The sequence below is a fragment of the Peromyscus californicus genome, unplaced genomic scaffold (genome assembly GCF_007827085.1).
Source record: "Peromyscus californicus insignis strain IS unplaced genomic scaffold, ASM782708v3 Scaffold_2__1_contigs__length_46816999, whole genome shotgun sequence".
NCBI lineage: Eukaryota > Metazoa > Chordata > Mammalia > Rodentia > Cricetidae > Peromyscus > Peromyscus californicus.
The window spans coordinates 43668737-43683724 of NW_026294540.1; the positions used below are offsets into that span (position 1 = coordinate 43668737).

At 39.3% G+C, this 14988-nt stretch overlaps 1 protein-coding gene across 5 annotated transcripts in view; it reads left to right on the top strand.

The window, feature by feature from the left end:
* Window positions 1–14988, top strand: part of Pds5b (PDS5 cohesin associated factor B) — a 157653-nt gene that overhangs the window by 62764 nt on the left and 79901 nt on the right. For all 5 annotated transcript variants that reach the window (XM_052754599.1, XM_052754600.1, XM_052754603.1 and 2 more), the window contains exons 3-6: window positions 4185–4388; window positions 7281–7367; window positions 7474–7571; window positions 8613–8739. In XM_052754599.1, coding sequence (XP_052610559.1) covers window positions 4185–4388; window positions 7281–7367; window positions 7474–7571; window positions 8613–8739 — 516 coding nt within the window. The remainder of the gene's footprint in view (window positions 1–4184; window positions 4389–7280; window positions 7368–7473; window positions 7572–8612; window positions 8740–14988) is intronic.

Here is a 14988-nt window from a genome sequence, read left to right on the forward strand (position 1 = left end):
GGTAAAAAAAATTAAAGGCAACCAATGGCAGAGCGTGAGTTTGTAGGAGTAGGGCAGGTAAGGAACAGTGGGACCCTACTGCTACCGGGAGAGTGATTGGCACATATGTGTCCCATGATATTTTCATCCTGTCCACTTGATGCTCACTGAAGTCACCTGCCCCCACAACTCTTCAAGTATGGGAAAAGGAATTTTAGGTATTTCTAGGAGTCCTCGGCTGTAGGTCACCTCCTGGTAGCTTAGTTTTAGAGTAGTCAGAGCTTGACTGATAGCGGTTTTCTCTGCTTCTGGCACACAGTAACAAACCACGATGGATGCTTACCATTGCGTGAGGCATTCTCCTTGACCAGGGCCTCTTAGATTATGTTTGAATAATGCTTCACCTTTTTATTTAGTGCATTAACGGTCCCTGAGACTGTTACCATGTTTAAAGTAGCATTAACAGACAAGGTACATGTGAACCTGGTTGACCAGTTGCTCAAGATCACTTTTCTTTCTTTCTTTTCTTTCTTTCTTTCTTTCTTTCTTTCTTTCTTTCTTTCTTTCTTTCTTTCTTTCTTTCTTTCTTTCTTTCTTTCTTTCTCTCTCTCCCCTCCCTCCCTCCCTCTCTCTCTTTCTCTCTCTCCCTCTCTCTCTCCCCACCCCCACCCCCCCTCTCTCTTTCTTTCTCTTTCTTTTTTTTTTTTTTTTCAGAGCTGAGGACTGAACCCAGGGCCTTGCGCTTGCTAGGCAAGCGCTCTACCGCTGAGCTAAATCCCCTACCCCACAAGATCACTTTTAACTTGAGCGCTTTTTTCCCTTCTGTATTATCTAGACATTTGTCTTGTATAATACTCATTTCTTTGAACTGATGCAAAATATAAAATTATACTTATTAGTGGGTCATATGTAGTATTTCAACATGTACATTCTGTAATGTTTACTGATCTGTATTCTGATTGTCAGTGTTGGAAAACTTTTCTTCATCACTGAAGGTCCAGAAAACCTTACAAAACAGTGATATGTTAGGTTGCTGTGTGGTGTATGCACATGTAAGTGATGCTAATACTACCATAAACTTCACATGAGGTCTGGATATTGTTTACTTTTCCTTCAGCTATTAGAATTTAGCTGTCAGAAATATAGTACTGAAAGAAAAGGTACCTTATCACAGATAAGATACCCATCCACTTCCTGACAAGCTCAGTCTAATAGGAACTTGTGTCTGTCTCATTCAGTAGAGCCAAGCTCAACTCTTTTTATGTATGAAGTGTTTACTCTTTTATGTATTTATCTTTTCTTGACCTGTTGAAGTTTTGTGAAACCAATACATTTATTGTCTCAGGTTTATCCTAGAAATGATATTTACTTATCTGTCATGCTTGTGGAAAAAGTGTTATGAAGACAGCATACACATACAAGCTGGTTAACACTTAGTAACTTTTATGCATACTATTGTCTCAGATATATCTAAAATTTAGAGGTCTCATCTGAGTTATAATTTAGGGCCCCCCTTCCCCTTTTGAGGCCATTCTTGCTGTGTAGCTCAGGCTGGCCTGGAACTCCATATGTAGCCCAAGCTGGCCTGAATTTATAATCCTGCCTAAGCCTCTTGAATGCTGGGATTAGTGATCGTTGTTAATGGGATTTTCAACACTATTTGAGTACACAATAGTGAAAAATTGCTGTTATCTGGGCTCAGCAAATTGGAGTGTTTCATTGTCTTCACGTTCAGTGTTGTGTAATGTGCTTTTATTGTCAGTTGCTTATAGCATCAGCAAGCTGGCTAATGCACATTTTCATCGTTGTCTGTATTTACACCTGCCTTTGTGATTTTTAGCATCCTCCTCCTCTTCCTCCTCCTCCTCCTCCTCAAAGAAATAGAAAATAGATTTAATTTTGGATGATAATACTTTTTGCTATTTATAAATACCTATATAAGCTTTATAAATTATAATTTGTTAACATATAGGTTGTCATTGTTATATAATTTCTGGGTTTTCCTATACCATTTTATTAAAATACACTTCATTTCCCATTCTTGTTTCAAGAGATTGTTAGGAAAAATAATTAGTTCTATGCACCTAACTCTTTATCCCCTCCTGTGTCTTTTTATAGGTACAAAGGTGTTGAGAGCTTACATTTTGAGAATAGTACAGTTTGTCCATGTTGTTCTGTTGGATTTGGCATTGGGCATGGCGAAGCAGAGGGTTGCTAACAGCATTGTCCCCACGACTGCTCCATGTGTTCAGTGTAAATAAAGCATTTTTTACTGCAGAACTCCAGGCCTCCAGCAAGTGGAAACCACAGGCTGTGATGCTCAGTGGCCCTGTTCAGCATTTAGTATGTGTAGCACCACCTAGTGGATGCTGTGTGGCTACCTTTTTGTCGGAGTGAGAGTGAAGTGTGTTCTTTCAGGTTCTACAATTTTCTTGATTCTCATTTGAAGAAAGAATACATTTTGTTGAGTTTTATTTGAAGTAAGGATAGGACAGCTTTAGAGAATCATTTCTACTAATACTAAAGTTAGAGAAAATGTTATAGAATTTAAGCTCTATAAATTCTTATTTAATTTGGTTTCAATACCTCTTTTATAAAAATAATTATGAAGACAGATCTGTTTCTTGCAACCTGTTTCTGTGTAACACATACGTGGGTTATCTCATTGAACCAATGATGTCCATGTTGTATTTTCTTTTACTGTGGCCCAGAAATATTTTTTTTACCTATGCTGTACTGAATCACTTCATGGTAACTGAAGGATGCATTTTTGCTTACGAATACATCTTTGAAATCCTTTAAAACAAGTGTTGTTGTTTTAATTTTTTAAATTATGTGTGTCTCTAAGCTGAGCATGAGCACACATGAGAATGCAGTGCCCACAGAGGCCAGAAGAGGGCGTTGGATCCTTAGGCTTTGGAGTTGCAGGTGATTGTGAGCTACCTCATGTGGGAGCTCGGGAGGAGCAGCACATGCTGGGATTGTAGAGCCGGCCTTAAGCCCCAGACATTCCTTCTTGACTCTGCTTTCATAGTCTTGTGGAGAGGCTGAAATAGAAAAGTCACAGCTTGTGTGGGTTAGTGGCTAAAATGATATATTGTTGCTATAGCAAAATACTCGGCAAAAGCAATTTTAGGAAAAGAGAGTTTATTTGGGGCTCAGCTTGAGGGTACAGTCCATTATAGCAAGGGAATGCCTGGAAACAGGAATGTGAGGCAGTTGGTCACATTGCTTCCACACTTAGGAAGCAGGGAGATGAATATAGCTCTATACTGTTTTTCCTTTTCATTTAGTCAGGAGCCCAGGCCACCCACACTCAGCAATGGGTCTTATGTCTGTAGGAAATAGTCTCATAGACACTGCTAGAGGTATGTTTCCATGTGGTCCGAATCCAGTCAGGTTGATAGTGAAGATTAACCGTAACACATGGAAACTGAAATGTTCATACTAGGGTTTTCTTAGGATTAGGACTATTAGAAAAAAGGAGAAAGGGATGTGATTTTTAAGCACTATAGAACTCTTACTATACTTGTACAAGTGAGACAACAAATCTCCACAGATATAGACCTTGAATAATGGCCACAGCATAGGGGGAATTTGAAATTTAAAGATATGGACAAATGACAAATACTTGCTTTAAACCAGTGGTTCTCAATCCATGGGTTGTGACCCCTTTGTGGGTCACATGAACCTTTCACAGGGGTTGCCTAAAACCCTTGGAAAACACAAATATTTACATTACAATTCATAACAGTAGCAAAATTACAGTTGTGAAGTAGCAATGAAATAATTTTATGGTTGGGGTCACCACAACATAGGAACTGTATTAAAGGGTTGAAGCGTTAGGAAGGTTGAGACCCACTGCTAAAGTTAAGTGTGTATACATATACACACACACACACATATATATATATTCTTTTTGGGTTTTGCTTTGTAGCCCAAACTAAACTTGAAATCATTTTCCTCCTGCCTTATCCTTCTGAGACTTGGGATGACAGGCATGTGCTACCGTTCTTGGTTAAAAATACTTTATACTTGAGTTATATTTTCAAGATTGTTCACCCTCCCCTTGTAGAAGGATCTCACTCTAATCTGTTCTGATGAAAGTGTATTTGAGTGAACTTTCGTAAGTACTGTCTCTTTCATCTGACATGACTGGTTTACAGGAAACATCTGACTATTTGATGATCTTTGTTTGTGTATAGATGGTTGTAAAAACGTTCATGGACATGGATCAAGACTCTGAAGAGGAAAAGGAACTTTACCTGAACCTAGCTTTACATCTTGCTTCTGACTTTTTCCTCAAACACCCTGATAAAGATGTTCGTTTACTGGTAGCTTGCTGCCTTGCTGATATTTTCAGGATTTATGCTCCTGAGGCTCCTTACACATCTCCTGATAAACTAAAGGCAAGTACTGATGGGAAGCACTGCCACATTGACACTTTTCTTTGCATTAAATTGAATGAAATAGTTAAGTAATTTCTTTGAATTCTGCTCTATTGGCTGGATCAATCTTTATTATTAAACTTCTGTTTCCTGTGACACTTAACTTTTGAAATACAACTTCTCATTTCCAGAGTAAGCAGATTAAGACAGTTGCAGGCGCGCGCACACACACACACCAGCTCTTAACCTCAGAAGAAATGAATTCATATTTTATTCTGGAGCCAAATATGAATGACTTTGGCCCAAGAACATGGGTTTAGGTTATCCAAAATATCACATTCTCCAGGTGGTAACAGTTTCATGAGGTGTCTATAGTAACAGAACAATAGAAGTCATGAGTCAAGGCCTCTTTAATACATTGGTGGAAACACCAGGTAGATGGATTACAGCAGTGTGGAGACATCTCTGCTACAGGCCTATGTCATAGAGCCTTTGGCTTGGTGGAAGCATATAGTCCATTCACATATTCCAGAAGCACAAGGTTGTTAGGTCAGACTCGGAGGTCTGGACATGAAGGGTTATGAGGAGGGCTGAAGAGAACCCAAGATGATTTGTCTGTAGACCTGCAGCACGCAGCCATGCCATCGCCACAGGACTTTTGTTACGGCAGTCACTCTGTAGAATGTCCAGCACCACCAAGGCTTTTTTTCTGGGAACTTTGGCTTATACAGTGAATGCTGTAGTTTTCATATTATAAAACCATGATGCTGTGGTTTTCCATTATGATTTTGGGATGCTCCTTTTCCTTTTGAAAATTTATAATAAAGACCATGTTCATTATTTCAAAGATAGCACTACTAGAAACCTGAATGAAAGCTGTTCAAAAGATACCAAGTGACTGTGTGACAAGTCATGTAAATGATTTTGGAACTATTGGTCAGAAAATTACTTTCCTTAGTATGATTATTTATCCATTGTAAGAAAAAGTAGTAGAGAGTTTGCTTCACTTAAGAAATGGTATTGTTAGTTATTTTTCAATGAACTGAGTGCAGGGTTAAGGGAAAGCAATAACACTCAAATCAGACACGGACCTCGGGCTTCTGTAATTTCTTCTTGACCCTTGACCACCTCTACCAACTGGGCAGCATCCCCAGTCTGGTTTGGGATGGTAGTATTACAAGGAATATCAACACGAGGGAAGTAGAGGACAGTATTATTGGTCAGTAAATTCGGGTTAAGTGTCAGACTTAGAGTAGTAGGTCATGTGAACTGGCTGTGTAGTTACTTTTCCTCTGGATTGCATGATACTTGAATGGGTTAGAGAATGATATTTTGTGTGGTGGAAGCCAAGGCTTTTCCTTACCAGGTGTTTTGTTGACGTTCTCTCAACAAGAACTATAAAGAGCACCACTGTGCAACTTAATTTACCTCTCTTGTGGACCTCTCAGTTGGTGTAAACAACTGAGAAGTGACCTAGCTGCAGGCTTAGGAGTGGTGAAAAGGAATCCTGAAAGAACAGGTATAGATCTGTTCTCTGTATCAGGACAGTTAGGAGAGGACTATCCAGTAGAGGAGATAAATAAAGGCCTGTGTGGACTATCCGAAACACTAAAACAGTCGGTCTGCTTCTCTGTCTCTAGAATCAATCTTTTGGTCTCATTTTACATACCTCCTTTTTCTGTCTTGGGGATAGAACTGAAGAATCACTGTGTTTTTAAGGATGCTTTTTAAATATTTGTGGGGTAGTTTTTAATTATGACTAGCTCCAAGGCCATATTTTTGTCTGTATTAGTGCCACGTTGGTTAATATTACAGAATAGAAAAATTTCCCTTTCAGTCTCAGGTTGTTACTGTCGTGAACAAACCCTGATTGGACATTTGGCTTGTTATGAGTTAGGAGTGAAGCGACAGTTATTTCCAACTTCTGAGAGATCTAGTATGCCAAGTACTCTCTTTCAGACAATAGAGGGAGATTGTCTGAAAAGCTCATTAATGGAGATTGTTTTATACATTAGTACTATCAAAGCAGCCAGTTTTCAAGGATGTACTTTTTATAGTGCTTTTCTTGAAACACGACTCAAGTCATTTGCATATAATATTTTTGCCTTTTCAAATGTATATTATTTTACTTATAGAGGAATGTCTTTGTTATTGATTGGTAACAAAATTCCTTTGAGGAATTAGTTTTTACTATTAGTTTTTTAAGTCTTTTCGCAGTTTTCAAAAACTGAAACTCAGGAAAATTTAACTGAAAGTGAATTTTTTTGTCTGTCTTTAAAGACCCAGGTAGGTACAAAGGGAAATATTAAAAAAAAAAAAAAAAGGCTAAAATAAGGATAAGGAGAGATTGAGAAATGATTTGGGGAAGCAATTGACTCCAATGTAATGATGATTAAGAAGCTAGACAAACTGACTTCAATTTCTCCTTCTCAAATGTCTGAGCTTCTATAGTGATGTATTGTGTTGTTACTTGGGAATTTGAGGATTTTATGTTTCCTAAATTGTTTCTTGCTATGTAATTGTGTTGTTTCATGTATAGTGCTTTTTGAAGGGAGTCCTCAGCTCTCAGTTATTGCAATTCCTTTATTCTAATAGTAGCATGGATTTTATTTGACTCACTTTTTGAGCCTATTTGTTTAATTTGCTGTTTGATGAACATTTTCTTTTTGTATATTAACGTTATATGATCTATGTAATGATTTCCTATGAAGGATAGCAAGTGCACCATGGTTTTCATGGACCAGGATCTTTATGTAAAGTTGTACTGTAAACACCTGCCTTTCTTTTTGTTCTTTACTACACTTTACCCCTCTGTGCTTACAAAGCTGGTGAGTAGCCGTGGTTAGTCCTGCTAGTGTAACGTGTGTGTCCATTCAGTGCCCATCATCTAAGCACAACTCTGTTTCTTTAAAGGATATATTTATGTTCATAACGAGGCAATTAAAGGGACTGGAAGATACAAAGAGCCCCCAGTTCAATAGGTATTTTTATTTACTTGAGGTAAGCAATATATTATAACTTGAGATAATACTTAAATTTAGTGTTTGTTCTTGTATACTTTAGCAACTAAAATATTTGCTTTTTCCCTTTTACTTCTTTCTTTTAGAACATTGCATGGGTTAAGTCATACAACATATGCTTTGAGTTAGAAGATAGCAATGAAATCTTTACTCAACTATACAGAACATTATTCTCAGTTATAAAGTAAGTTCATCTTCAAATAAGTAACACTTCTTCTTTTTTTTTTTTTTTGGTTTTTCGAGACAGGGTTTCTCTGTGTAGCTTTGCGCCTTTCCTGGAACTCACTTGGTAGCCCAGGCTGGCCTCGAACTCACAGAGATCCGCCTGGCTCTGCCTCCCGAGTGCTGGGATTAAAGGCGTGCGCCACCACCGCCCGGCTAACACTTCTTAATTGTAAAGATTTTCAGTTTACACTGGATCCACATAAATTGTTGTGATAGTGGCTTAAGATTATAAATTAACTTACATTTATTCTCTATATAGTTCTAAATGGATAGAACTTATTGTTATGTATTTATTGGTTAGAAGAGCAAATTAGACTAATTTTTTTGGTATTATTACTTGTTTACATACTATATTGACTTTTGTTGTTGTTGTTGACATAGTCTGTGTAGCCCTGGCTGTCTTGGAATTAACTGTAGACCAGGATGGTGTTGAATTCACAGAGATCAGCTTGCTTCTGCCTCCCAAATGCTAGGATTAAAGCTTTGTACCACCTCTTCCAGCTCATATTGACTTTTTAATATATGTGATTGTTTGAAATTTTTGTGTATCTATAAAACTGAATAGCATTTCAAAATACTTTGTCCAAATTTAAGATGAAACTGAGATTGCATTTCATTTAACTACTTTGGTTGTGAGATGCTAAAATTATGGGCAAATAATTTAGTGTAGTTTTTTCCACCTTGGTGTTTTTTTTTTTTGGTTTTTTGAGACAGGGTTTCTCCGTGTAGACCCAGCTGTCCTGGAACTCACTCTGTAGACCAGGCTGGCCTTGAACTCAGAAATCTGCTTGCCTCAGCCTCCCGAGTGCTCAAATTGAAGGTGTGTGCCACCACCACCAGGCTTAGTTTAAAAATTAATTTTTATTACCATAAGAGCAGAGAGAAAGAAGCTTGACAGTAATATAGTTTTATCTCACCCTTTTTATAAAGTATAATGTTTACTAGTATCATATATCTATCTCAGATACATTTGAAATAAAATAACTGTTTTGGATTTCAGCAATGGCCACAATCAGAAAGTTCATATGCATATGGTGGACCTCATGAGCTCTATCATTTGTGAAGGTGATACAGTATCTCAGGAGCTCTTAGATACAGTTTTAGTAAATCTGGTACCTGCCCATAAGGTATGTGAAATGTGTCTAAACCCTGTTAAGTGAATATTCAAAATTTATGCTTATGTTGTAAATAGAATTTATCCTGCTTTAATCTTAGTTTTGTAGACTCTTGATATTAAAATACTTACTGTTTAAGGTATAACAAACTCATCGCATTTCTTAGTCTCCAATTAAGTGAATAATTAATGGATTTAACTCATACGATAAAAATATTTGTGGTCAATGAGTTTTGTGTAGGGTGCATTTTACAATGTCAGGTCCAAAGACGTTTGGGACCCATGGCAGTCTGTGGTGCCTACTAGCATACCAAAGCACATGCCGACTGATGTTCTGACTCTTCTCACCCTGCCTCCACCCTGAACGTGCTCGGCTCATGGCCTTCCCACTCCTATGCAATCCCACGTTTTGGCCGTGTGCTCTCTTGACTCTCTCTCTCTCTCCTCTCGTGCTCCTCTTCCCTCCTCTCATGGCCTGGTCCAGGCTGCCGACTATGTTCAGTCTACTACTTTGTCTCTCTGCTCTGGACTCTTCCAGATGCCTCTGCCTGTGCTTTCCTTCCTACCTACAATAAAAACCTTCCCCTCAGCACACCTTAGAGAGGTCCTAGCTTTGCTTTTCTCCTGCCCAAACCGCCACTTTCTACAGCAGTGAGTCCTAGCTGCTTAAATACTGTTACAGGACCATGTGCTGGCACAGGGAACCAGCTGGGATCAGTTGAAAGACTGGACGGATGTAGAGACAGAGGTTAGAGACCACTGGTTTTCACCTGAGTGCTGTCAACCAGGAGGAGTGTGCATTTCACCTGTGTGTGTGTGTGTGTGTGTGCTTTGACCCTGGGGAGTCTCTGACTCCGGTAAGTAGTTGGAATGGCAGTTGTATGATTGAGAAGGGGTTGGATTTCAAAAGAGGAACCTAGGAATTACCAATATAAACAAACACTTATTTAATTTTTTTCTATTTAAATTTAAGGACGCTGTAGCATTATATTGTCTTAGTCTACAGTTACATAACATTGGCACAAATAATCCTTCATTGGAAATTAACCCCATTTTTGGATTTTTTTCGGGGGCGGGGGGTTGGTGGTTTGAGACAGTGTTTCTCTGTGTAGCAGTCCTCGCTGTCCTGGAACTTGCTTTGTAGACCAGGCTGGCCTGGAACTCACACAGATCCTCCTGGTTCTGCCTCCCAAGTGCTGGGGTTAAAGGCGTGCGCCACCACCGCCACTGGCAGAAATGAACTCTTAATCTAAAAATTTAAAACATTGGAAATCTATTAATGCTAAGTAAGAGTAAGCAGGCTCAACAGTAAATTAGCATTAGACCTCAAAAATTCAGATGCTGTATTTATTAAATGAAAAAACGGAGGTGTTGATGTGGGCTCTGATTGCCTCCATCTATTCTGTTGCTATGCAGGTGTCTGGTTTGCCTCTTGCTAATTCTGCCAGTTCAGCTATATACCTGTCATTGATAAATAACAACCGTGAGAAGGGAGGCAGGAAGTAGAGTAGACTCCAGTGAGGCATATTGTACACGCCCCCAGGCACATTGCACCCCTTCCTGAGGCTCCTAGCACCTCCTTTGCCTAAAGGGTAGGGCCCCAACCTGTTTGTTTGAGGCAGGCCACCAGGAGCTTGGTCTGTTGTCTCAAGCTCTTCGCTCTCTAATGAGGGAGGAGGGCCAGTGTCAAGAACTCTACCGTAGGGCATCTTAGGAAGGCTTTCAAGAGTTGATGAAGCAGGCTCCCCAGATTCTTAGTTAGCCCTCAGGAACCCACATCCATGCCAATACCTGGGAGAAAGGGCTTTTCCAGACACAGGTTAAGTACCAGCTTGTTGTCTGCACTCGGCAGGTGACTGCCAGGGAATCCTAGACCTCTGTCTCTCCAGACTATTGTCATGAGAAAGTCCATTTGTCAGGGGAAATAAATAGGCACTATTTATGGAGGGTGTAGTTCAGGGGTAGCTAGGTTGCCTTGTGTGTGTGAGATCCTGAGTGTACTTCATAGAGCCACTGAAATAACAGTGTATACAAATGGATACTTCCGAGGCCTGTGTGTTCCTTGGCCCACTGCACAGACACGTGTAGAAACAAGAATGCTGGGATCTGACCTCTTCTCTGTGAGAGCAGCTGAGCTCATCTTGTTAGCTCCTTACAGTTTAATCCTTGGCTTAGCCTGCTTAACGTAGATGGAACAATTTGGGGGCAATTTCTGTTGTCATCCATTTTATATAATTGTAGTTCTTTATAGCTTAGTGAATGCTATGGTACTGAATAACACTTGAAGTTGAAGTCACGCAAACAAATCTAAACAGACTAAAGATGGAGTATATTTCAGTTAATTCAAGGCATCTACAGAGAGTTAAGGTCATTGAAATGGTCAGTGATCAAAGCTTGGTGACCTGGAGTGTGACCCCTGGGGTCCCCAGGAGAGAATCCTCGCTGGAAGTTGTCCTTTGGCCATCCTGTGCTTGCTGTGGCCTGTGTGTGCGCACCACACACTCTCTAGACAAATAGAGTAAAAATAAGAGTGGAAACCATAGTCAGCTGAACGCTGGTGACACACGCCTTTAATCCCAGCACTCAGGAGGCAGAGACAGGTAGAGCTCTGAGTTCGAGGTCAGCCTGGTCTACAGAGAGAGTTCCAGGACAGGCTCCAAAGCTACACAGAGAAACCCTGTCTCGAGAAACAAAACAAAACAAAACAACAACAACAAAAACACCAACAAAAAAAGTCCACAGTAGGTGGCCATATAAAAATAAAATTAGGAGAAAAGCTTACTAGGAGTGAAATCTAATCATGGGGCTAGTTGAATGTGGCCTGAAGTGTGTTCTTAAACTTATAAGGATTAAGAGAAGGAAGCTTGGCAGTGATGTAGACTACTGAGTTTACCACATAACATAGGTTGTCACATTGAGCTGAAGATTAGTCCAGTTTGTTGATGATAAGAAGACAAACAGTTATAATATAGCCATGGAAAAGGCTGATTTGGACAATTCTGAAAAAGACATGACAGGTTACTTTATATTAATATTAGTGGCAGGGACATAGCTCCGTTGATAATCTGATTGTGGACCTAAATTTGATCCCCCAAACCCAAGTAAAGCCCTGTGTAGTCTTGTGAGTTGTAATCTGAGTGCTGGGGAGTTGGTGCCAGATGAATCAGTTACCCTAGCCTACTGAAGGAAAAAAAAGAAAGAAAGAGGAGAAGAAAAAAGATGATCGGTGTCTAAGGAGTGACACCCCAGGCTGTCCTCTGCCTCCGTCATGCATGTGCGTACATATGTGTATACACTCCCTCCTGTCTAGAACATGTATGTGCATACACCCACACAAAATAGTATACAGAGTAGGCTTTTGAAGCAGGAGCTCATGTATTCCAGACTGACTTCAGACTCATTTTGTAACTGACTATAACCTTGAGGTTTTGATCCTCCTGTCTCAACCTCTTGAGGTCTTCCGGGATTACAGGTGTGTGTCACCATACCCAGTTATAGAGTGCTGGAGGTCTAACCCAAGCTGTCTCCCCTGTTGGACAGACACACTTTATTTACTTTAAATTGATGTCCACTGGTGTTTTGTCATGGTTGTCGGGTCCACTGGGACTGGCGTAGACAGTTGTGAGCTGTCATGTGGGTGCTGGGAGCTGAACCTGGCTCCTTTGAAAGAGCAGTCAGTGCTTTTAACCACTGAGTCATCTCTCCAGACCCCTGGTCTTTATCTTGAGCCCACATGTAGTCTTTATTGGATAAAGACAGGGTTTATCCGGTAAAGTAGGTAAAGCAAAAATTAATGAATTATGAAGAGAATGAAACAGTCACTATTTATTGGGTCATTTTAAGGTGCTTCCTAGTGATTATAAGTCAGACCAAGGATTTGTAGAAATACTGAGTGTTTGGAACACAATACTACAAGCTTAATGTCAAGCATCATCAATTTGATAAATTATGATGACAGCTGTCTGGTGTAAGAAGTCATAAAACTATCAGAATAAAATATACAAGTAAAATAAAAGCAGTTGAGTAGAAATGAAATAGGAAACAGTGACATTGCTTGAAAATGCACATTCATATTTTGAAAAATATAGTAAATAGACAAACAGCAAATTGAATCAAAGAAAGGGTGATGATATCAATATACAGTTAAAATGAGCAAGAAATACAAAGGCCATTAAAGGACAGTTACATGAATAATAATCTCTGTGAATACATTTGAAATTAGAATAAACTAATTCTCAGAAAAATATTATCTGCCCAGTGCCCTAAGCAATAAAAATTAGTTGACTCTTAAAACTCTACTCAGAGTGTAAGTCAGCAGCAGCAGCAAAGTGTTTAAGCAATAAAAGAACCTAAGCCGACCTTGGAGAGACATCCATTGACTAGTCATGGGGCAAATAGTCTACTATATAGTCACCAGAGTTCCAGAGCATAGGAGAGGGAGAGGTACCACACAGCCTGTTAGCACAGTGTGTGAGGAGAGAGCGAGCCAGTGAAACAGGCATTGTCTCCTGGGGAAACTAGCCATAGCTAACCCACTAGAACAGTCAACAGCTTCCAGAGTGGCGGAAAGTTATATTGATAAAGACCAAATTGGCTTTGTTTTAGATACGCAAAGACAGACTAACATTACAAAATGGTAATGATAGAATAATTATTAGTAACATGCCAAAGAAAAGACTTCCAATAGTTATGACTAGGAACAAAAATCATTGTAACTCACCATAAAAGCTTTTAATCAGTTTGAAATAAAAAGCAGCTTTAATATACTGAAATATTCTCTATGGAATCAGAAATGTGAAAAATGCTGCTTCAATTTTGAATAACAACAGGTATGTTGTTTCTAATCATGATTCTACTAGGGGTCTTAGTATATAAAACTAGGCAAAAAGTAAAAAGATTAGAAAGATAAAAAGCCCTAAAATTATTTGTAAGTGATATTGTCCAGAGAAGTACAACATAGTATACAGAAAAATCAGAAAAAAGATACAAATCAGTTAGTATAACAAGTTTTCATTTGTAACTTTAACAGAGATTTGATATACTTAGCAGCTTAGCCCATGACCTTAGAGTTTATGCACTACTTTTGTGTCAAACCATTGTAGTCGGTGACAAAACACAGTAGAAGGCGGAATATGTTGAGAGATTTGCTGTTTGTAGAGTATAAGACAGTGTGGGACTTCAGTTTTCTGCATATGGATCCATAATAAATAGAGCAGCTGATTTAACAAATAGGATCTAAAATTCACACAAAGGGGCCAGTGGCCAAGTAATTTTGAAGAAGAGTAGAGAAAGTGGGGACTTGCTATTAAGACTTTTCCCCATGTCTTTCTCCTATAATTAGGCAGTAATGGACAAAAGGGTATCTGGAGGTAATGGAATGCACAGTTATTTTAGAAGCTTAGAGTGTGTTGTAAGTCAATGGGAGATATTGGACTATAGTTGTGTTAAGGTAGTTGACTACCCATATGAAAAATAAAATCATTATTCCAAATTGTATAGAAACATTACAGCTAAAGATCTAACTTTAAAATTAAGCTCAAGCTGCATTAAAAAGTGTGTGTGTGTGTGTGTGTGTGTGTGTGTGTGTGTGTGTGTGTGTGTGTGTGTGTGTGTGTGTGTGTGTATAGCTGGAGAGTTTCTCTCCGGGTCCCGCCAAGCCCTGTTAGTCCCATAGCCCACTTATAAAATAAACACACGGACGCTTATATTATTTAAACTGTTTGGCCTCATGGCTCAGGCTTCTAGCCAGCTGTTCTTATATCTTAAATTAACCCATTTCTATAAACCTATACCTTGCCACATGGCTCGTGGCTTACCAGTATCTTACATGTTGGTACTCATGGCAGCAGCTGGCAGCATCTCCTCACTCAGCCTTCCTGTTCGCAGAATTCTCTTCTCTGCTATACTTTTTGCTTAGCTACTGGCCACTCAGCACTTTATTTATTAACCAATCAGAGCAACACATTCACAGTTTGTGTGTGTTTCTGTGTCTGTGTGTCTGTCTGTCTGTCCGTCAGTCCGTGTCCCAGAAAAGGGCACCCATGTCCCTGGTGCTGGAGTTAAGAGAGTTCTGAGCTGACTGATGTGGGTGTTGGGAACTTGGGTTTTCTGAAAGATCAGAAACTGTTGTTACCCCTGAGCCGTAACTCTAAGATGTCTTTTGATGTTGTGGTCTATATTTGTATCCACCTGAACATACTTGAATTGGGGATGATATTTAGGATCACTAAATACTTCCTTTATCTAGTAAACATTCATTGAC